The sequence below is a fragment of the Bos javanicus genome, chromosome X (genome assembly GCF_032452875.1).
Source record: "Bos javanicus breed banteng chromosome X, ARS-OSU_banteng_1.0, whole genome shotgun sequence".
Lineage (NCBI taxonomy): Eukaryota > Metazoa > Chordata > Mammalia > Artiodactyla > Bovidae > Bos > Bos javanicus.
In genome coordinates this window covers 8,638,070-8,660,374 of record NC_083897.1, presented here as the reverse complement: position 1 = coordinate 8,660,374, position 22,305 = coordinate 8,638,070, and the positions used below count along the sequence as shown (strand labels likewise).

The 22,305-nt window shown below is 41.3% G+C and overlaps 1 protein-coding gene across 3 annotated transcripts in view; it reads left to right on the top strand.

Annotated features, from left to right (window-relative positions):
• TENM1 (teneurin transmembrane protein 1) overlaps positions 1-22,305 on the top strand; it is a 911,501-nt gene that overhangs the window by 746,758 nt on the left and 142,438 nt on the right. For all 3 annotated transcript variants that reach the window (XM_061409574.1, XM_061409573.1, XM_061409572.1), the window contains 2 exons: positions 9,096-9,357; positions 12,309-12,576. In XM_061409574.1, coding sequence (XP_061265558.1) covers positions 9,096-9,357; positions 12,309-12,576 — 530 coding nt within the window. The remainder of the gene's footprint in view (positions 1-9,095; positions 9,358-12,308; positions 12,577-22,305) is intronic.

Genomic DNA, 22,305 nt, shown 5'->3' with positions numbered 1-22,305 from the left:
TTTTTGTGGTTTTAGTCTTAAGTAAAATTCCAGGACCATCCTCCTCCGAGCTCACTGTGAGAACTAGGTTTATATAGATGGCAGATTCTAGTCAGAGTCCCCTCTGGCAGTAACTCTTCCCTCAGGCACCACTAAGGGTGTAAACACTCAAAATATGTGCCCCAAATGCCAACCAGACTGTCCCACTGTCGTCTCTTGGACATAAAGTGACAGAGTGATGAGAGTTTCCACTTAGGTGTCTCTGCTGGTTGCTACCTCAGATTGAGTTATATACATTTCAAAAGTAGACTATCATAGGGAAACTACAGCTCTTCCTCAATTTGTGATGGGCTTACATCCAATAAACCCATCATAAGTTGAAAGTATTTTAAGTTGAAAATGCATTTAATACACCTAACTTACTGAACATCACAGCTTAGCCTAGCCTTCCTTAAATGTGCTCAGAACATTTCAATTAGCTTACAGTTGGGCAATATTTATGTAACATGAAGCCTGTTAGAATAAAGTGTTGAATATTTCATGTAATTGATTGAATATGTCAGTGAAAGTGAAAAACAGACTGGTTGTGTGGGTACAGAAGAGTTGTAAGCAAATGGTTATTTACCCTCAAAATCATGTGACCAGCAGAGCTGCAGCTCACAGCACTGCCCAGCATCAAAAGAGAATTTCTATCCCATATCGCTAGCCCAGGAAAAGATCAAAATATGTTTCTGCTGAATGCATATTGCTTTTTCACCATCATCAAGTTGAAACAGTCAAACCCTTGTAACTCAAGAACCATCTGTATACCTGAGGGCAAAAGGATTATAGAAAGGTTGAGGTTAGCATTTAGTTACCTAGTAGACAGTCTGTGATATGCAAGGTGCTGAAAAGTTCTGGCTTTCTACCTCCACATGTCAATCTCACCTGTCTGCCACTGTGCCTGTTGTTCCCACCAATGGTATCACTGCTTTGGGTTAATATTACTGACTCTTCTAAAGTCCCTGTTACATGCAGATGTGTTGTGGGGACTGTAGAACTAATTGACAACTTTTTCCTAGGAAATAGGAAAAGTCCAGGTCATAGGAACAAAGTGATGCAGAAGGAAGGATAGGAGTGGAAGATGGGTGTCTCTAAAAGTAAGAAGAGCTCTCCTATGCATATTAGGAAAGGTCAGAGTAGCAGAAAATAAAAAAGCAGCAATTCTAAAGGAAAGATGAATATGTACCAGTATCTACTGTATTCTTTGTCATACATGTTATTCGATTTCATCTTCACAACAGCTTCATGAGACAGGAATCATTATTATCATCCTCCCCATTTGGCAGAGGAGGAAACTTATCCAAATTAACACAGCTAATAAGGACAGAGCCAAAAGTTGAACCCAAGGAACCTGGCTCTTATCTTCTGTGATTTGTCACACTCAACTTAGATACATAACAGGTGCTCAGATAAATAGTTCAGCCAGTGATAAACAAAATAGGTGAAGAGGTGACATTCTTATAAGATTCTTGGGAGCATTAAAGGTCTTGAGAACTTTGTTTGGAAGACTTTGGAAGATGAAGAAAGGGTTTCCTCTGATTCCCCTCAAGGTAAGAGTTTGTTCATTTTTGGATACCGTAAGACAGACATAAGCATCTTACATAGGCTACAGTAGTCTTCTACCTATGGATAGGACTAGTCTTATTGTAGATTGACAACAATCTCCAAACAAATATGTCCTTTCCCTTCGGTGTTTTATGCTCACTGTCACGTGATTTTATAACTTGTTCTTAATGTCCCATGCCAATGGAGACCATTTGTGATGGGGGAACCCCAAAGCAATTAATTATTCACAGAGCATTCTACTGGGTCTTGCAATAGTGTTAGCTATAGACAGTGATTAGATGGGAAGAGGAGAAACAGAACCTCTGTGTGTGCATATACACGTGTACATAAACATGCATATATGTACATATATACATTTGTTGTCATTCAGTCACTAAGTTGTGTCCAACTCTTTGCAACCCCATAAACTACAGCACTCCAGGCTCCTCTGTCCTCCACTATCTCCCAGAGTTTGCTCAAATTCACATTCATTGCATCAGTGATGCTATCTAACCATCTCAGCCTCTGCCACCCCCTTCTCCTTTTGCTTTCAATCTTTCCCAGCATCGGGGTCTTTTCCAACAAGTTGGCTCTTCGCATCAGGTGGCCAAAGTATTAGAGCTTCAGCATCAGTCTTTCCAATAAATATTCAGGGTTGATTTTTTTTAGGATGGACTGGTTTGATTTCCTTGCAGTCCAAAGGACTCTCAAAACTCTTCTCCAGCCCCACAGTTCAAAAGTGTATACACACACACACACACACACACACACACACATATATATACACACATATATACACACACACATATATACACAATTCAGTTGGTCCTTGAACAACATGGGTTTGACCTTCTTGGGTCCATATACAGATTTTTTTTCAATACATACGTATTATCATACTACGTGATTTGCAGTTGGTTGAATCCATGAATGTGAAACTTCAGATATGGAGGGCCAACTGTAAAGTTATAAGTGAATTTTCAGCTGTGCCTGGGGAGAGCCTAACCCCCACGTTTTTCAAGGGTTAGCTGCATATAGGGAGAGGAAGAGAGAGAATTTCAAGAAATTGCAATGTGATTGTGGGGATTGGCAAGTCCAAAAATTGTAGGATACACTGCTGCTGCTAAGTCGCTTCAGTCGTATCCGACTCTGTGCGACCCCATAGACAGCAGCCCACCAGGCTTCTCTGTCCCTGGGATTCTCCAGGCAAGAACACTGGAGTGGGTTGCCATTTCCTCCTCCGTAGGATACACTAGAAAACTGGAATCTCTTGGCAAGGAGTAGATGCTACTCTACAGTCTTGAGGCAGAATTCCTTCTTCCTCAGAGAAAATTTAGTTTTGCTCTTTCAACTAATTGGATGAGGCCCTTCCACATTATCAAGGGTAATCCTCTTTACTTAAAGTCAGCTTATTGTAGATATTAACCACATGTACAATATAGCTTCACAACAACGCCTAAGTGTTTGATTAAATAACTGGGTACTAGAGCCCAACCAAATGGACACATCAAACTAACCCAACACAGGACGCCTAGGGGCAGTTACCAGGAAAGCTTAAAAATCAGTATCTGCTTATAAAGATCATAAAAAAAAACTGGCCTCGAGTTCATTTGAACAAGAGAAGACATCTGTAAATTTAATAGGGCAATGGATCTGATTTGAGAAGAAAGTTAATATTTGTTAAGTCCCTACCATATGCTTGGCCCTTAAGTCTTTATCTCATTTGCTCACTTGCAGTAGTAGCTGAGTGATAGACCATATTAACCCCATTTTACTCAGGAGGAAACTGAAGCTCATGAAGTTTAAATAATTAACCCAAAGACACAAAGTTAACATGGCAGAGCCAGGATACAACTCCAGGTGTGTATGAAGCCAAAACCACATTCTTTCTACAAAATAAGAAGCCTGCCCTCTCTACTTTGTCTTTCTAGAAGTAGAGAATAATTCTCAGGTATATATGTTCTTGTTTGGATAGCTTATTTTGCTTTTGTGTTTGCATTTGTTTTTGTTTTCAAATAAATCAGCAGTTCAGTTTTAAGGAGTCAAGAGCTGAGGCTTGGGTGAAGCAAATAAACTTGCCCAAGAACACACTTAAATCAATGTAGAATGGGAACCAGAGAAAAGATCTCTTGCCAAGTAATGTAGGATTTTCCCCTACTATGCTTGCCTTAAACTGCTCCTGTATTATCATGAATTCAGCCTGTCTTAAACCATAAACCATTTGGGGTTTTCTTTTTTTAGCTCAAACCTAGATTACTTTCTATAGCAAATGCAGTTCTTCAAATCCTCTTTTTGGAAACTGCCTTAATATTACAGCAACTTGACTGAAAAAGCAACAATAAAAAATACAGTATTAGCTATCCTTTTTTACTGTCCACTTATCTTTATCTGAAAGACTTCTGCAACAGGACACAATTGGTAATACTATAATAAATATAATAAATGTCATATGAAGGGAGTGATGAGATATGCATAATTAAGTCTGATTCCCTATCAGGGCATTTTACCATTGAAAAGTGTTTTAAGAAAGTTCTTTTTTTTTTTTTTTAACACAAAGAATTGCTTATATCTCTCTCCTGTGGATGTAAGTTGCTTTGAATATTAAGGAGAATCCCATTGCCCTTTATTCATTTTAAAAATATGTTGTTGTTCACTCCATAAATTGTGTCCTACTCTTTGCAACCCAATGGACTGCAGCATGCCAGGCAGCATACCAGCTTCCCTGTCTTTCACTATCTCCCAGAGTTTGCTCAAACTCATGTCCGTGGAGTCAGTGGTGGCATCCAGCCATCTCATCCTCTGTTGCCCCCTTCTCCTCCTGCCCTCAACCTTTCCAAGCATCAAGATCTTTTCCAATGAGTCTGCTGTTTGCATCAGGTGGCCAAAGTATTGGCACTTCAGCTTCAGCATCATTCCTTCCAATGAATGTTCAGGGTTGATTTCCTTTAGGATTGACTGGTTTGATCTTGCTGTCCAAGGGACTCTCAAGAGACTGCTCCAGCACCACAGTTTGAAAGCATCAGTTCTTTGGTGCTCAGCCTTCTTTATGGTCCAACTCTCACATCTGTACATGACTACTGGAAAGACCATAGCTTTGACTATAGAGACCTTTGTCAGCAAAGTGATGTCTCTGCTTTTTAACACAGTCTAGGTTTGTCATAGCTTTTCTTCCAAGCAGCAAGCGTCTTTTAATTTCATGGCTGCCGTCACCATCTGCAGTGATTTGGGAACCCAAGAAAAGAAAATCTTCTACTGTTTCCATTTTTTTCCCATTTGCCATGAAGTGATGGGACCAGATGCCATGATCTTTGTTTTCTGAATGTTGAGTTTTAAGCCAACTTTTTCACTCTCCTCTTTAACCCTTTTCAAGAGGCTCTTTAGTTCCTCTTCACTTTTTACCATTAGAGTGGTATCATCTGCATATCTGAGGTTATTGGTATTTCTCTTGGCAGTGTTGATTCCATCTTGTGATTCATCCAACTCAGCATTTCATATGATGTACTCTGCATAGAAGATAAATAAGCAAAGAAACAATATACAGCCTTGATGCACTCCTTTCCCAATTTTGAACCAGTCCATTGTTCAATTTCCAGTTCTTACTGTTGCTTCTTGACCTATATACAGGTCTCTCAGGAGATCAGTCAGGTGGTCTGGTATTCCCACCTCTCTAAGAATTTTCCACAGTTTATTATGATCCACACAGTCAAAGGCTTAATGTAGTCAATGAAGCAGAAGTAGATGTTTTTCTGGAATACCCTTGCTTTCTCTAAGATCCAGTGAATGTTTGCAATTTGATCTCTGCTTCCTCTGCCTTTTCTAAATACAGCTTGAACATCTGGAAGTTCTCAGTTCATATAGTGCTGAAGCATAGCTTGAAGGATTTTGAGCATTACCTTGCTAGCATGTGAAATGAGCGAAACTGGGTGATAGTTTGTATGTTTTTTGGCACTGCCCTTCTTTGGAATTGCAATGAAAACTGACCTTTTCCAGTCCTGTGGCCACTGCTGAGTTTTCCAAATTTGCTGGCATATTGAGTACAGCACTTTCACAGCATCATCTTTTAGGATTTGAAATAGCTCAACTGGAATTCCATCACCTCCACTAGCTTTGTTCATAGTCATGCTTCCTAAGGCCCACTTGACTTCACATTCCAGGATGTCCAGCTCTAGGTGAGTGATCACACCATGGTGGTTATGCAGGTCATTAAGTCCTTTTTTATACAGTTCTTCTGTGTATTCTTGCCACCTCTTCTTCATATCTTCTGCTTCTGTTAGGTCCATACCATTTCTGTCCTTTATTGTGCCCATCCTTCCATGAAATATTCCCTTGGTTGCTCCAATTTCCTGAAGCAATTTCTAGTTTTTCCCATTTCTATTGTTTTCCTCTATTTCTTTCATTGTTCACTTAAGAAGGTTTTCTTATCTCTCCTTGCTGTACTTTGGAACTCTGCATTCAGTTGGGTATCTCTTTCCCTTTCTCCTTTGCCTTTCACTTCTTTTCTCAGCTATTTGTAAGACCTCCTCAGACAACCATTTTACCTTTTTGCATTTCTTTTTCTTTGGAGTGGTTTTGGTTACCACCTCCTATACAGTGTTATAAACCTCTGTCCGTAGTTCTTCAGGCACTCTGTCTACCAGATCTAATCCTTTGAATGTATTCATCATCTCCACTGAATTATCATAAGGAATTTGATTTAGGTCATACCTGAATGGTCTAGTAGTTTTCCCTACTTTGTTCAATTTAAACCAGAATTTTGCAATAAGGAGCTGATGATCTCAGCCACAATCAGCTCCAGGTCTTGTTTTTGCTAACTATATAGACCTTCTCCATCTTCAGCTGCAAAAAATATAATGAATCTGATTTCAGTATTGACCATCTGGCGATGTCCATGTGTAGAGTTGTCTCTTGTGTTGTTGGAAGAGGGTGTTTGCTATGACCAGTGCTTTCTCTTGGCAGAACTTTGTTAGCCTTTGCCCTGCTTCATTTTGTACTACAAGGCCAAATTTGCCTGTTACTCCCGGTATCTCTTGACTTTCAGCTTTTGCATTCTAATCCCCTATGATGAAAAAGACATTTTTTTTTTTTTTTGGTGTTAGTTCTAGAAAGTCTTGTAGGTCTTCACAGAACCATTCAACTTTAGCTTCTTCAACATTAGTTGTTGCTACATAGACTTGGATTACTGTGGTATCGAATGGTTTACCTTGGAAATGAACCAAGTTCATTCTGTCATTTTTGAGACTGCATCCAAGTACTGCATTTCAGACTCTTTTGTTGACTATGAGGGCTACTCCATTTCTTCTAATAGCTTCTTGCCCACAGTATCAGATATAATCATCATCTGAATTAAATTCGCCCATTCCTGCCCATTTTAGTTCACTGATTCCTAAAATGTCGATGTTCACATCGCCTGCTTGACCACGTCCAATTTACCTTGATTCCTATGCAGTATTGTTCTTTACAACATCGGACTTTACTTTCACCACCAGACACATCCACAACTGAGCATCATTTCCATTTTGGCCCTGCCTCTTCATTCTTTCTGGAGCTGTTTCTCTGCTCTTTCCCACTAGCATGTTGGATACCTACTGACCTGGTGAGCTCATCTCCTGGTGTCATGTCTTCTTGCCTTTTCATACTGTTCATGGGTGTCTTGAGGCAAGAATGCTGGAGTGGTTCACCATTCCCTTTTCTAGTGGGCCACATTCTGTCAGAACTCTCCACCATTACCTGTCTGCCTTGAGTGGACCTGCATGGCATGGCTCATAGCTTCACTGAGTTACACAAGGCTCTGATTCATGTGATCATTTTGGATAACTTTCTGTGATTGTAGTTTTCGTTCTGTAGGCTGTGGGATTGTAGTTCTTGCTTCTTCTGTCTGCCTTCTGATGGATGAGGATAAGAGGCTTGCACAAGCTTTGTGATGGGTGGGATCGGCTGTGGCCATGGGGAAAACTGGGTCTTGCTCTGGTGGGCAGGGCCATGCTCAGTAAACCTTTAATCCAATTTTCTGCTATTGGGTAGAGCTGTGCTCCATCCTTGTTAGTTGTTTGGCCTGAGGTGACCTCCAAAAGGACTTGTGCCAACACGTGCCTCCCAGGACTGCTGCTGCAGTGCCTCTGTCCCCGCATCAGGCCACTGCTGACCCATGCCTCCGCAGGAGACCCCCAAACACTCACAGGCAGGTCTGGCTCAGTCTCCTGTGGGATCGCTGCTCCTTTCCCTGGGTCTTTCTGTGCACAGGGTTTGTTTGCGCCCTCCAAGAGTCTCTGTTTCCCCAGTCCCGTGGAAGTCTTATAATCAAATCCCACTGTCCTTCAAAGTCAGATTCCCAGGGGATTCCCACTCCCTTTGCCAAATCCACAGGTTGGGAAGTCTGATGTGAGGCCCAGAACCTTCACAACAGTGGGAGAACTTCTTTGGTATTATCGTTCTCCAGTTTATGCGTCGCCCACCTGGCAGGTATGGGATTTGATTTTAGCGTGATCGCACCCTCCTACTGTCTCGTTGCAGCTCCTCTTTTGTCCTTGGACATGGCGTATCTCTTTTTGGTGGGTTCCAACATCCTCCTGTCAAAGGTTTCTTCAGCAGCTACTTGCAATTTAGGTGCTCTCACAGGAGAAGATGCGCGCACCTTTTAAAGATACAATGATATACTGAAAAATGCATTATCTCAAAGACATCATTATACATAAAAGAGCAGGAAGGTAGAGCCATCTAGTACATAATGAACTGAACTCTGAGTCTTTTGTGCTCCAACTCAAGAGTCATTTCAGAGACCACATTAAGAGGTGGACTTACAGAAGAGGTAGTCTCGTTTTGTCAAGTAATATGGAAGGAGTTGTCAGTGGAGATGGACAGGGTCCATTACAGACTTCCTTACAATAAGAAATGAAGAGGCATTCTAGAGAAAACCAGAAAATCCTATATCTAGAGTTCAAATAGAATCAAGCCGGGGGTAGCCAGATGTGGAGGGTTCAGCCAGATGGTCTTGTTCAAGCCAGTTTCACTGGACAAATTTCCTCAGCTGGTGTCTTTCTTCAAATGCCATCTCAAAGACACCATCAGGTTTCTGACACTGTTTGTGACCATGAACAAGGTATTTAACCTTTGGCTCCTTACTTTTATTGAGTTACATTACAGGGATTTTGAAAAAGAATAATGCAGCATATTAAAATGTTGATGAATGTTCAGTGGTCATCTTTCCATTCTCTCTAGCACAGGGAGGAACAAGGATGTTTGATTTGACTGAAGAAATACATGCAGTGATTTTGTTTAAGACAGCATTAAAATTGGTTTAAAAATCCTGGGTGAATAGCAACGGGTGATATGGAATTTTTTCTTGGAAATCTACTGGATAGTGAAAAGAAGTCTCCATGGAATGAATATGTGGTTAGATGGAATAGAAGGAATAAAATAGAGAAGACAAATGGATATACTTGCATCCCCAAAGAAAGAAAGGGCACTCAAACTGCCTATTTTTTTAAACTGTTATTTTATTTTAATTGAAACTTTCTGCTTTTCCTTCTCAGCTTTGACCTTGTAGCCATCGGTGGTATCTCTGTTGTCTTAATCTTTGACCGGTCACCTTTTCTACCTGAGAAGAGGACACTCTGGTTGCCTTGGAACCAGTTCATTGTAGTGGAGAAAGTGACCATGCAGAGAGTTATGTCAGACCCACCATCCTGCGATATCTCCAACTTTATCAGCCCAAACCCTATTGTGCTTCCCTCACCACTCACATCATTTGGAGGATCCTGTCCAGAGAGGGGAACTATTGTTCCTGAGCTGCAGGTGGGTACATGGACCTTGAAATTACAAAAGTCATAGTACAGTAAGTCTCCAACATACGAATCTTCAACTTGCAACCTTTCAAAGAGACGAACATGTGTTCACATAAGTTAGTTCACATGTCTGGCATATATTGTCACATCCTTTACAAGTTCTTGTGCTTTTGTGTCGTGTACAGTAAGATTTAAAACTTTTTTAACTTTTAAATTGCATTTTTTTAATTTATTTTTAATTGGAGGATCATTGCTTTACAATGTTGTGTTGGTTTCTGTCATACATCAACATGAATCAGCCATAGGTATACATATGTCCCCTCCCTCTTGAACCTCCCATAAAAAGTTTTATTTTTTGTATTTTTGTATATTATTTGTGTGAAAAATATAAACCTATTACATTACAGTACTATATAGTTGATTGTGTTATTGGGTACCTCCACTAACTTTGCTGGACTTAGGAACAAATTGGACTTATGAATACACTCTCGGAATAGAACTCATTTGTATGTAGGGGACTTGCTGTATCCATGGGGTGGTCAACAGTCCATAATGACTAGCTTCCTTTTCCTGGTACTCCTGCCAGCCCTGTAATGTGCTGCCCTTCATTTTTCAAGAGAAGCTTTCAAATGTAATCTCTCTGGCACACATTTGCAAGGTGATTGGCCAGGGCTATAATGCTCCATCTCTGGCCATGGAACAAAAGCAAGATGAACTAGCTATCATGAGGATTAGAACCCAAACCTTGACCTGATGAACACTGTGCTCAAAAGAACAAAGCTCACTGGCTCCGTAGTGATAACAGTATAATCAATGAGGTGGGACCATTTATGGTTCTGAAATTTAACTCCTTCAGAAATCGAGTTTCCTTCCACTGTCTAGTTTATGTCTGTTGTCATTGTTCTTAGAAGTCGTGACATCTCCTCTTGTTTAGCTATGTTTTAGTAAAGGTAGTTGTCAAGTCTATACATTTTGTCTGAAACTTGGCTTTTTATGTGTTCAAGCTTTATAGTCAGAGAGGACATATTTTTGAAGCCTCATATTTTAGGACTCCTAAGGGTTTTTCTTTATTGAGCATTCAGTATTTTCATTTCAATTCTAAGTCATTCAAACAAACAGTACAATTTTCTTACTGTATTACAGAAATATTTTAATGATAGTTTAATGTTAATATTATAATGATAGTTTAATGTCCACCAAAATGAACTCATAAATCAGACCCAGAATTCAAGTATACTCAAGAAGAGGTAAATGGACAGTCAAAGATTGAATTGGTTTTTCTTCCCTTACAACATCCCCAACAGCTGTTAGCAAAGCCCTCAGGAAAGGCTGACAAAAAATAATATACACAGAAGAGTCTGAAGAGTCGGCACTCTTGTCTTTTCCATTGTTTTCCTGTGGAAAGGAAGAAAAAAACTATATAGTATTTAATGAGTACTTTGGAATTCTACACCAATCCTTTCACGATGTCATTAGGAAGCATGGGTCTTCCTCAAAAGAAAAGTTTTCCAGCTGCTCTAGGATTGCATGATTCCTTATGGAAATGAAATACCAAGGTGGTGAGTGTCATGCTATCCTGTTCTGCTTCTGCCACCATCTAAGAAGACAGAGCCAGTGGACAGCTTTGATATCAAATACCTAATGTAGAGGAAGAAAAACTGGACAAAGAGTAGACAAAAAGGATTTGTGCCCTCAGAAAGAAAGGAATGATCAGAAATCCCCAACAATATGAGATAGACTATGTTTAACAATCAGTTCTATTCTGCACCAACCTGGGAAAGGAAGCAGGTACAAGGTCCTGAGCTAAAAATGAATAAGGGCACAAAAATATCCATACTATCCATCCATCCATGCTAAGTCGCCTCCATTGTGTCCAACTCTGCAACTCCATGGACTGTAGCCTGCCAGGCTGCACTGTCCATCGGATTCTCCAGGCAAGAATACTGGAGCAGGTTGCCATTTCTTTCTCCAGGGGATCGTCCCAACCCAGGGATCGAACCCGCATCTCCTGCATCTCCTACACCGGCAGCTGGGTTCTCTACCACTGGTGCTACCTGGAAGCCCATGTCCTCTTCAACATGTTAAATAGGACGGGCCCTTTGTTCAGCTGTATTTGGAAAGTTGAAAGTCACAGAATACAAGACGCAGTTTCAGTGACCACTTTTGGTTGTTTAACGCCATCTGTGCTAATAAAAAATAAATAATAGTAATTAATGAAAGAAATCAAGTATTATTTTCACTCTGGGACCTATGTTTGTAAAAGATTTGCAGAGGAGTTAATGGGAGTTATTTGCTTCTCGGTCACAGGTGTCAGTTTGGAAAAGCTTGTTCCCAGTTCTTGGTACAGCCAAGACACAGAGAAATGTGTAAACAAAATTAGATTACAAAGTTGGCCCTTGGGGTCATTGCAAAGCTCCAGAGAAGACAAGTTTGATGGCATCAGGAAAGATCAGTTCTAGGGACAGCATAATCTCTGTCATAAAATATCATTTGCTGGGCCTACTTCCAGAGTCCTTCCTCGTAGAGAGCCTAACCTGAATGCGGGCTCCAATAATGGTTTGTGATAGATGACTTCACATACCAAATAAGCTTTTGTGTCTGAATAGATGGAACCCATGCCACTGAAATCCTTGACATTCACAGGGTGATCTCCCAACTCCTACCAAGACATTTTTGAAACACTGTTGGAAAACCAAATGGTTATTTTACTAGTCTTTCCTGGCAGGGGAAAAAAAAAAAAAAGGAGAACTGTCCTCAGGATAGGCTGGATGTCTTGTCCTCATGCAGATTTGGTGCAAAATGTAAAACCTATGTTCATGTAACCTCACAAAGATTCTAGAATAAATGCCTTGATATCCATAATCCATTTAATCCTTTGGCATGCTTCTAGGACAAAAGCGTGCAGTGTCCTTGTCTCCCTGTGACCACTGATAAGGGCCAATTTGACTTTCTTTCTTTCAGGTTGTACAGGAGGAGATCCTCATTCCTTCCAGTTTTGTGAGGCTGAGTTACCTAAGCAGCCGCACCCCCGGATACAAAACCCTGTTACGGATCCTTCTAACACATTCAACCATTCCTGTGGGGATGATAAAAGTACACCTCACAGTAGCTGTGGAAGGGCGACTCACACAGAAGTGGTTTCCTGCTGCAGTTAATCTTGTCTACACATTTGCTTGGAACAAGACCGACATCTATGGACAGAAGGTTTGGGGCCTGGCAGAGGCTTTGGGTATGTTGAAATCATTCTGTGTAAATAGCAGTGTTGTGTTCACAAAACAGAAAGTACTATCTGCCTGTTAATTTGTATTTAGAATAATTATGGGTTTTCTTCTGTTTGAAGGATCTAAGGCACTTTTTCATTTAAACACTCCCTTTGGGCCTGTTGAGAGTTTCCTTTTGACACATTTTTGCTTCAAAATGATTTTAGTTCTCCTTTCATGATGGCTGCATACCAATGGAATCACGCAATATCTGACTTGTAACTGTCTCCAAAGCTGAATATTGCCTTCTAACTATGACCTTTGAGGGGGCGTTCTTTGGGTCATGTTTCTGTATTTGACATTTAGACTACCATTTCCACTTAGAAAATACAAAATTTTAACTTAGAGGATTCTCCGTTTACTGTCTTTTATGTCTAGGATGGTTAGACTCCATTAACTTGTTACTGTGGTTGGTTAAATAAAAAATCATCCTGCCTTCCTAGTCCTTTTGACTTTAAAACCTAGCATCTTACAGGTTGCAGAGACTTTAAACAGCCCTTTGGATCTGTGGTTTTCAGATATTTAATGCTTCAGACACACGGCATTTTTTAAAAATGAGACTCAGATTTGCCAACCTTTTATTTTGCCAAGTAGGAGTATTTTTAGAAGGAAAAAAAAAAAACAAAAAAACCCTGCCATCTACTATTGCCTACCACTACAATAATTTCATAAAGAAGGGATAACTTCCTTAACATAAAAAAAGGAATAGTCTGTCTTAAGAAATGATACTCAGAGAGACAAACAGATAGGCAGACAGACACCAATGTCTGTTTCTCTTAGTCTATAAAAGACAGTGAAAACTTCCTAAGAGACCTGGCAGGTCTTGGGAACCACAGTTGGGATCCATTGATTCTTATGCCTTCAGGCAGTAGTTCATGGTAACCACCCTTTGACAGATGAGAAGACTATTTTTAAAGTCCAGAGGAAAAAAAATAAATAAATAAAGTCCAGAGGAGATGTTTTCATATTCTCCCTTGGGAGTGTCTGTCATGGTACGAGTCCCATATAAGTGACCTATATTTCTTAGACTACCATGTGTCAATTTCCTCTTTCTTTCCAGAGGGAACCAGAGAGAGGGGGGGAAAAAGACTGGTGAGTCTTCTTTGCCCAAGAGATCCTCACATATTTAAATAATTAAGTCATCTCTGTTGGGCTTTTTTAGAATGCAGGGACCATGGAATGCTTCAGATTTCCTCAGTTAGTGAAGAATTATTGTAAAGACATAGGGGAACGTAAAGAAAGAACCAGAAAAGGCATCAGCAGCCTCAAAGGCAAACTTCATCAAATTGCAGGCTTGCTCTGGATACACTGCAGTCCTAGAAGGTCAGCATCTGCTCTATCACGTGAGCAACAGCTCTTGTCTCCCTGCAGCAAGAGTCCACTCCTTCCCACCATGGTGACCCAGCCATGCTGATGACGAAGCTCATCACTTCTCCTGTGGTACTAACTACGCTCGTTTTCTCTGGGCTCTTGCCAACTCCATGATCTGGTTTCTTGCTCTGTATTTTCCATTCAGATCCCTCTTAGAATTTCAGGTTTCATCAGCCAGTCTCTACCATTAGGCTAACTACTAGCAAGGTCATTGGCCCTCCTGTGGAGTCCTGCTCAGTCTCTAGTCCAGTGAATGTGGTGGCGAAGAAAATTCTGGATCCAGACTCCCTCCCTGGATTCAAATCATCCTTCTCTACTTCCTAGCTATGCAACACTGGGTAAATTAATCTCCAAATGCAGTTTCTCCATATATTAAATGGATATTATAAACAGAATGTTACTCCCAAGTTATGATGTGAGGATTAAACGAGGTAAGTGAGTGCTGGTTGCTGGTATGGTTTTGTCAGGTTTGCTATGGTCAGCATATTGACATCACAAGGTATAAAGCATAGCGCCTATGCAGGTGTCTGTTGCCTAAGCTTCTCTTATAAGGGGGTTGTTATAAAGGTCCGATGCTGTAAAGAGCACTATTGCATAGGAACCTGGAATGTCAGGTCCATGAATCAAGGCAAATTGGAAGTGGTCAAACAGGAGATGGCAAGAGTGAATGTTGACATTCTAGGAATCAGCAAACTGAAATGGACTGGAATGGGTGAATTTAAATCACATGACCATTATATCTACTACTGTGGGCAGGAATCCCTTAGAAGAAATGGAGTAGCCATCATGGTCAACAAAAGAGTCTGAAATGCAGTACTTGGATGCAGTCTCAAAAATGACAGAATGATCTCTGTTTCCAAGGCAAATCATTCAACATCACAGTAATGCAAGTATATGCCCCAACCAGCAATGCTGAAGAAGCTGAAGTTGAACGGCTCTATGAAGATCTACAAGACCTTTTAGGACTAACACCCAAAAAAGATGTCCTTTTCATTATAGGGGACTGGAATGTAAAAGTAGGAAGTCAAGAAACACCTGGAGTAACAGGCAAATTTGGCCTTGGAATACAGAATGAAGCAGGGCAAAGGCTAATAGAGTTTTGCCAAGAGAACGCACTGGTCATAGCAAACACCCTCTTCCAACACAAGAGAGGACTCTACACATGGACATCACCAGATGGTCAACACCGAAATCAGATTGATTATATTCTTTGCAGCCAAAGATGGAGAAGCTCTATACAGTCAGCAAAAACAAGACCGGGAGCTGACTGTGGCTCAGATCATGAACTCCTTATTGCCAAATTCAGACTGAAATTGAAGAAAGTAGGGAAAACCACTAGACCATTCAGGTATGAACTCAATCAAATCCCTTATGATTATACAGTGGAAGTGAGAAATAGATTTAAGGGAATAGATCTGATAGACAGAGTGCCTGATGAACTATGGACGGAGGTTCATGACATTGTACAGGAGACAGGGATCAAGACCATCCCCATGGAAAAGAAATGCAAAAAAGCAAAATGGCTGTCAGGAGGCCTTACAAATGGCTGTGAAAAGAAGAGAAGTGAAAAGCAAAGGAGAAGAGGAAAGATATAAGCATCTGAATGCAGAGTTCCAAAGAATAGCAAGGAGAGATAAGAAAGCCTTCCTCAGCGATCAATGCAAAGATTAGAGGAAAACAACAGAATGGGAAAGACTAGAGATCTCTTCAAGAAAATTAGAGATACCAAGGGAACATTTCATGCAAAGATGGGCTCGATAAAGGACAGAAATGGTATGGACCTAACAGAAGCAGAAGATATGAAGAAGAGGTGGCAAGAATACACAGAAGAATTGTAGAAAAAAGATCTGCATGACCCAGATAATCACGATGGTGTGATCACTGACCTAGAGCCAGACATCCTGGAATGTGAAGTCAAGTGGGCCTTAGAAAGCATCACTACAAACAAAGCTAGTGGAGGTGATGGAATTCCAGTTGAGCTATTTCAAATCCTGAAAGATGATGCTGTGAAAGTGCTGCACTCAACATGCCAGCAAATTTGGAAAACTCAGCAGTGGCCACAGGACTGGAAAAGGCCCATTTTCATTCCAATCCCAAAGAAAGGCAATGCCAAAGAATGCTCAAACTACCGCACAATTGCACTCATCTCACATGCTAGTAAAGTAATGCTCAAAATTCTCCAAACCAGGCTTCAGCAATACATGAACCATGAACTTCCAGATGTTCAAGCTGGTTTTAGAAAAGGCAGAGGAACCAGAGATTAAATTGCCAACATCTGCTGGATCATGGAAAAAGCAAGAGAGTTCCAGAAAAACATCTATTTCTGCTTTATTGACTATGCCAAAGCCTTTGACTGTGTGGATCACAATAAACTGTGGAAAATTCTGAAAGAGATGGGAATACCAGACCACCTGACCTGCCTCTTGAGAAACCTATGTGCAGGTCAGGAAGCAACAGTTAGAACTTGACATGGAACACCAGACTGGTTCCAAATAGGAAAAGGAGTTCATCAAGGCTGTATATTGTCACCCTGCTTATTTAACTTATATGCAGAGTACATCATGAGAAACGCTGGACTGGAAGAAACACAAGCTGGAATCAAGATTTCCGGGAGAAATATCAATAACCTCAGATATGCAGATGACACCACCCTTATGGCAGAAAGTGAAGAGGAACTAAAAAGCCTCTTGATGAAAGTGAAAGTGGAGAGTGAAAAAGTTGACTTAAAGCTCAACATTCAGAAAACGAAGATCATGGCATCTGGTCCCATCACTTCATGGGAAATAGATGGGGAAACAGTGGAAACAGTGGCAGACTTTATTTTGGGGGGCTCCAAAATCATTGCAGATGGTGACTGCAGCCATGAAATTAAAAGACGCTTACTCCTTGGAAGAAAAGTTATGACCAACCTAGATGGCATATTCAAAAGCAGAGACATTACTTTACCAACAAAGGTCCATCTAGTCAAGGCTATGATTTTTCCAGTGGTCATGTACAGATGTGATAGTTAGACTGTGAAGAAAGCTGAGCACTGAAGAATTGATGCTTTTGAACTGTGGTGTTGGAGAAGACTCTTGAGAGTCCCTTGGACTGCAAGGATATCCAACCAGTCCATTCTGAAGGAGATCAGCCCTGGGTGTTCTTTGAAAGGAATGATGCTAAAGCTGAAACTCCAGTACTTTGGCCACCTCATGTGAAGAGTTGACTCATTGGAAAATACTCTGATGCTGGGAGGGATTGGGGGCAGGAGGAGAAGGGGACGACAGAGGATGAGATGGCTGGATGGCATCACGACTCGATGGACATGAGTTTGGGTGAACTCCGGGAGATGGTGATGGACAGGGAGGCCTGGCGTGCTGTGATTCATGGGGTCGCAAAGAGTTGGACACGACTGAGTGACTGAACTGAACTGATTATGGGTTTAATAGGTAGGTACCAGTGGTACTTGTAGTAAAGAACCTGCCTGCCATTGCAGGAGATGTAAGAGACATGAGTTTGATCCCTGGGTCAGGAAGATCCCCTGGAGGTGGGCATGGCAACCCACTCCAGTATTCTTGCCTGGGACCATGGCCAGAGGACCCCGGTGGGCTACTGTCCAAGGAGTCACAAAGAGTCAGACAACTGAAACAACTTTATATGTACACACTGTGTTAATTATTCTCATTTTGCCTTCCCTCACACACACACACACACACACACACACACACAGTCTCTTCTCTGCCCTTTTCTGTGCTTTGAAAGACTGCCTTCTATGGATCACATTGTCTGGATTCCTTTACTCTCTGGCTTCCCTTTTGATTTGGTCAGTGGATGGCACCATCAAGGGCCAGCAGAATGGAAGGAGGAAGGTGGTCAGGGTATTTATCCTTCTCCCTGCTTCAGTGCACTGCTGGCAGTGACTACACTGGAAGATGGCAGCTCCTGTTGAGGAGCCCCTCCTCCAAGTCCCCACACTCTCTCCAGATCACTCCCTCCCTTAACCCCTCTCTGCAAACCCAGACAGCTTCCCACAGTTGCCAGTCCCTGAGTAGATCACGATCCTTGTTCATTCCCTTCACCCTGCTCACGCCTCTGTAAATAGTCCCTTCATTCAACTCTCTGAACACTTCTGAGTGTGATATCTGACTCTGGCTCGGACCCTGGCTGATGCATACTCAAAGCCTCATATTCCCCTCTCCAGGATATGATCCTAAAGCCTTTTATTCACCTCCTGCATGCATGCTAAGTCACTTCAGTCATGTCTGACTCTTTGTGACCCTATGGACTGTAGGCCACCAGGCTCCTTGTCCGTGAAATTCTCAAGGCGAGAATACTTGAGTGGGCTGCCATGCCCTCCTCCAGGGGATCTTTCTGACCCTGGGACTGAACCTGGGTCTCCTGCATTGGCAGGCAGATTCTTTACCACTAGTGCCACCTGAGAAGCCCCTTTGCTTCAGTAGAATAACCTTAAATTCCTCTAACTTTTCTCCACAGGGCTTTGTTTTCCAATTCTTTATGACTTTTATCAAAACCCTTGTCGGGTTGTTAGATTTGAGGGTTTTTGTTTTGTTTTACTTTTTTCTTAAGTTATAACGCAGCAATTTATCCAGTACTCTGATGAAGAGCTGAACAAGACAGTGCCTAGCAGAAATTCCTTGCTGGGGTTCACATAAATGCAGCTCAGCCTGACTTTTAAAAAAAGTAACAGCTTTATCAACGTATAATTCACATACCATAAAGTTTACTCATTTAAAGCGTGCAATTCAGTGGGTTTTAGTATTATCACAAGTTTGTACAACCATCACCAACATCTCATTCCAGAACATTTTCAACAGCACATCACAAAGTAGCCCTAAACACATTAGCAGTCACTCTCCACTTCTCCTTCCCCTCGAGACCCTGGCAACCACCAGTCTCCTTTCTGTCTCTATGGGTTTACCTGTTCTGGATATTTCAAACACAGTCATACAGTATGTGGTCTTTTGCATCTGGCTTCTTTCAGTTGACGTGTTTCCCAAGTTCATCCATGTCATAACAGGTGTCAGTCCTTCGTTCCTTTTTATGACTGAATAATATTCCATTGCATGGATATACCACATTTGTTTGTCCAGTCATCAACTGGTTGACATGTGGGTTGTTTCCACCTTTTGACTATTGTGAATAATGCTGCTATTAACATTTTTATACAAATATTGGTATGAATACCTGTTTTCAATTCTTTGGAGAATATACCTAGGAGTAGAATTGTTAGGTCATATGGTAATTCTGTTTGACTTGTTGAGGAGCCATCAAATTGTTTTCCACAGTGACTGCACTGTTTTATCAACCTCACTTTATGTATAAAAATGTGTTGTACCCCTTCCTTTTAAATACTCCCAGTGTTGAAGATTCTAAAATTATCCTCCTTGTTATAGTTAAGCACTCTTAATGACTTAGTTTCTCATATATCCATGGATGCAGCTTCCCTGATGGGTCAGACTGTAAAGAATCTGCCTGCAATCCAGAAGACCCAGTTTCAATCCCTGGGTGAGGAAGATACCTTGGAAAAGGGAATAACTACCCACTCCAGTATTCTTGTCCGGGAAATCCCATGGACAGAGGGGCCTGGCAGGCTACAGTTCCTGGGGTCACCGAGTTGGACACAACTGAGCATTGAATAAACAACTAAATCACAAAAAGAAGCAATAGTGTTCTAGTATACACACCAGTTGGAGAAGGCAATGGCACCCCACTCCAGTATTCTTGCCTGGAAAATCCCATGGACGGAGGAGCCTGGTAGGCTGCAGTCCATGGGGTCGCAAAGAGTCGGACATGACTGAGCAACTTCACTTTCACTTTTCACTTTCGTGCATTGGAGAAGGAAATGGCAACCCACTCCAGTGTTCCTGCCTGGAGAATCCCAGTGATGGCGGAGCCTGGTGGGCTGCCGTCTATGGGGTCGCACAGAGTTGGACACGACTGAAGTGACTTAGCAGCAGCATACACACCAGTGCTGAAGGATTCGTCCCTACTGTTTGCCTATGGATGTTGATTTACTTCCTATTTCTACAATTATGTTTCTGGTCAAAACTTGCTCCAGCATTCTGACTACAAAAATGGCCTTAATTAAAATGCTGAAATATATATTGTTGGTTTCTTTTAAAAGCTAATAACAGTAATAAAAGCAGGAGACAACTGACCCACTCAGAAATATCCAAGGGAGAGGGGAAAATGTTCCTCATGGTGTTTTATGTGCACTTAAGGGACATATTTTTTTTTGAGTAGAGAAAGAAAATTGGCAAGGATCCCAAGGGAAATAGCCAAAATAATTTCAAGTGTGGTACCTAAGATGGAATATGGATTCTTTACCTTGTAGGAAATGTTCCTGATAACTTAATCATGGTTAAAGGGATTTTATTTACTACCTCGTCTCCATTTCCATCTCCACAGAGACTAAGGGAATTTTCCTGACAGTAGTAAAGCATTAGGACAAGCGGTAGAATGAAGCTGGAGAATCAACTTCTCTGAAAATGGATTGTGAACACCTTAAGAATATAACAGACAATAAATAGTTCACGTGATAAATGGATAGAGCAAAGGGATCAAGTATGTTACCATCGTGTCCATACCTTAATAGATATGATTGAATCTTTGGAAGGAATGGTGCTAAAGCTGAAACTCCAGTACTTTGGCCACCTCATGTGAAGAGTTGACTCATTGGAAAAGACTCTGACGCTGGGAGGGATTGGGGTCAGGAGGAGAAGGGGACGACAGAGGATGAGATGGCTGGATGGCATCACTGACTCGATGGAAGTGAGTCTGAGTGAATTCTGGGAGTTGGTGATGGACAGGGAGGCCTGGCGTGCTGCAATTCATGGGGTCGCAAAGAGTCGGACACAAGTGAGCGACTGATCTGATCTGAAGCAAAGAAGAAAACACTTAGCTGTATTCCTGGCCATATCTTATCATCACTTAACTGATGTGAGAAGAAACAGAGTAAATTTTGCACCAGATATTAATAATGGTGCTATATATGACACTTCTCAGATTTGCTTCAATTTCAGAAGTCTTAGTATAGCCTTTTGGTAGGTGGAATAATAGCCATCACCTCCCAAAGATGTAAATAAATTATGTTACACAGCAAAAGATCATTAAGGTTATAGATGGCATTAGAGTTGCCAAGCAGCTGACCTTGAGATGGAATAACTATCCTGGATTGTCCAGGTTGATCCATTGTTATCACAGAGGTCCTTAAAAGTGGAAGAAGGAGGCAGAAGGGGAGGTCAGAGTTAGAGGGAAATATAACTATAGAAGGAACGCACAGCAAGATGCAGTCTTGCTGGCTTGGAGGATGAAAGAAGGGAGCCAAGGACCGAGGAATGTAGGTGGCCTCTAGAAGCTGGAAAAGGCAAAGAAATAAAATCTCCCCTAGAGACTTCAGAAGGAATTCATCCCACTGCGCCCTTGAATTTAGCTCAATGAGACCCTTTTCAGACTTCTGACCTCCTTATCTGTAAGATGATAAATCTGTCCTGTTTGAAGCCTTTCAGTTTGTCTGGATATCTTACAACAGCACTAGGAAACAAACCTTGACCACTATTCCTACAGTCCCAGTTTCAGCTGGAATTTTGATTAAAACTATGGCTTGAAAGATCTGCTCTTCTTCCTTCCCATGCCTGTTAAATGTGAACCTGTCCTGCCCAACCCCCGTTTCTGGGTGTTGGAGAAAGAAGTCAGATGTAAACAAGCTGAGTCTGAAATCACGTGAATACCTAAGTTGAAATGCCCACTAAGTGTGAAATGTAGGACTCTTTCCCATATGGTTCAGCTGTGGGAAATTGATGTGATCTCTAAGGGCTCAAGTGTCACAAAAGAAGAATAAATTGTTCAGAGACAGGCAAAAGGAGAAAAGGAGAACCTGAGATCCTAAGGTATCCCACCAGTTTTTATAATGAAACAGATTTTGCAATGAGAGGGATAGTACCAGAATGAATAAATTACCAACGGAGGCTGTGCAGACTAATTCCTTGGAGAAGTATCAATGGCAGCTGATAAGATTGATTAATCCAAGAACAATATTGATTAAGTGGAAGAAGAGGAAAATCACCCCCAGGGTTGCAGTACAAAAACCACAATCACTAGTTCATCCAGCTTAAAGATTTTGTTGTCTGATACACAGACAAGACTCCCCTGCTAAAAACTCCATGTGAGCATTTGAAATAATTTGGCCTTAGTACTTTATTCTCTGGCTCTAAAAAGGCATGATGTCTGAAAATCATTGTATATTATTTTGTTTCTTTCCCAACTCTGCTCCTTGCAAAACAGTGTTAAAAAGAATCATTATTTTTAAGTTCACAGTGCTGTTAAAA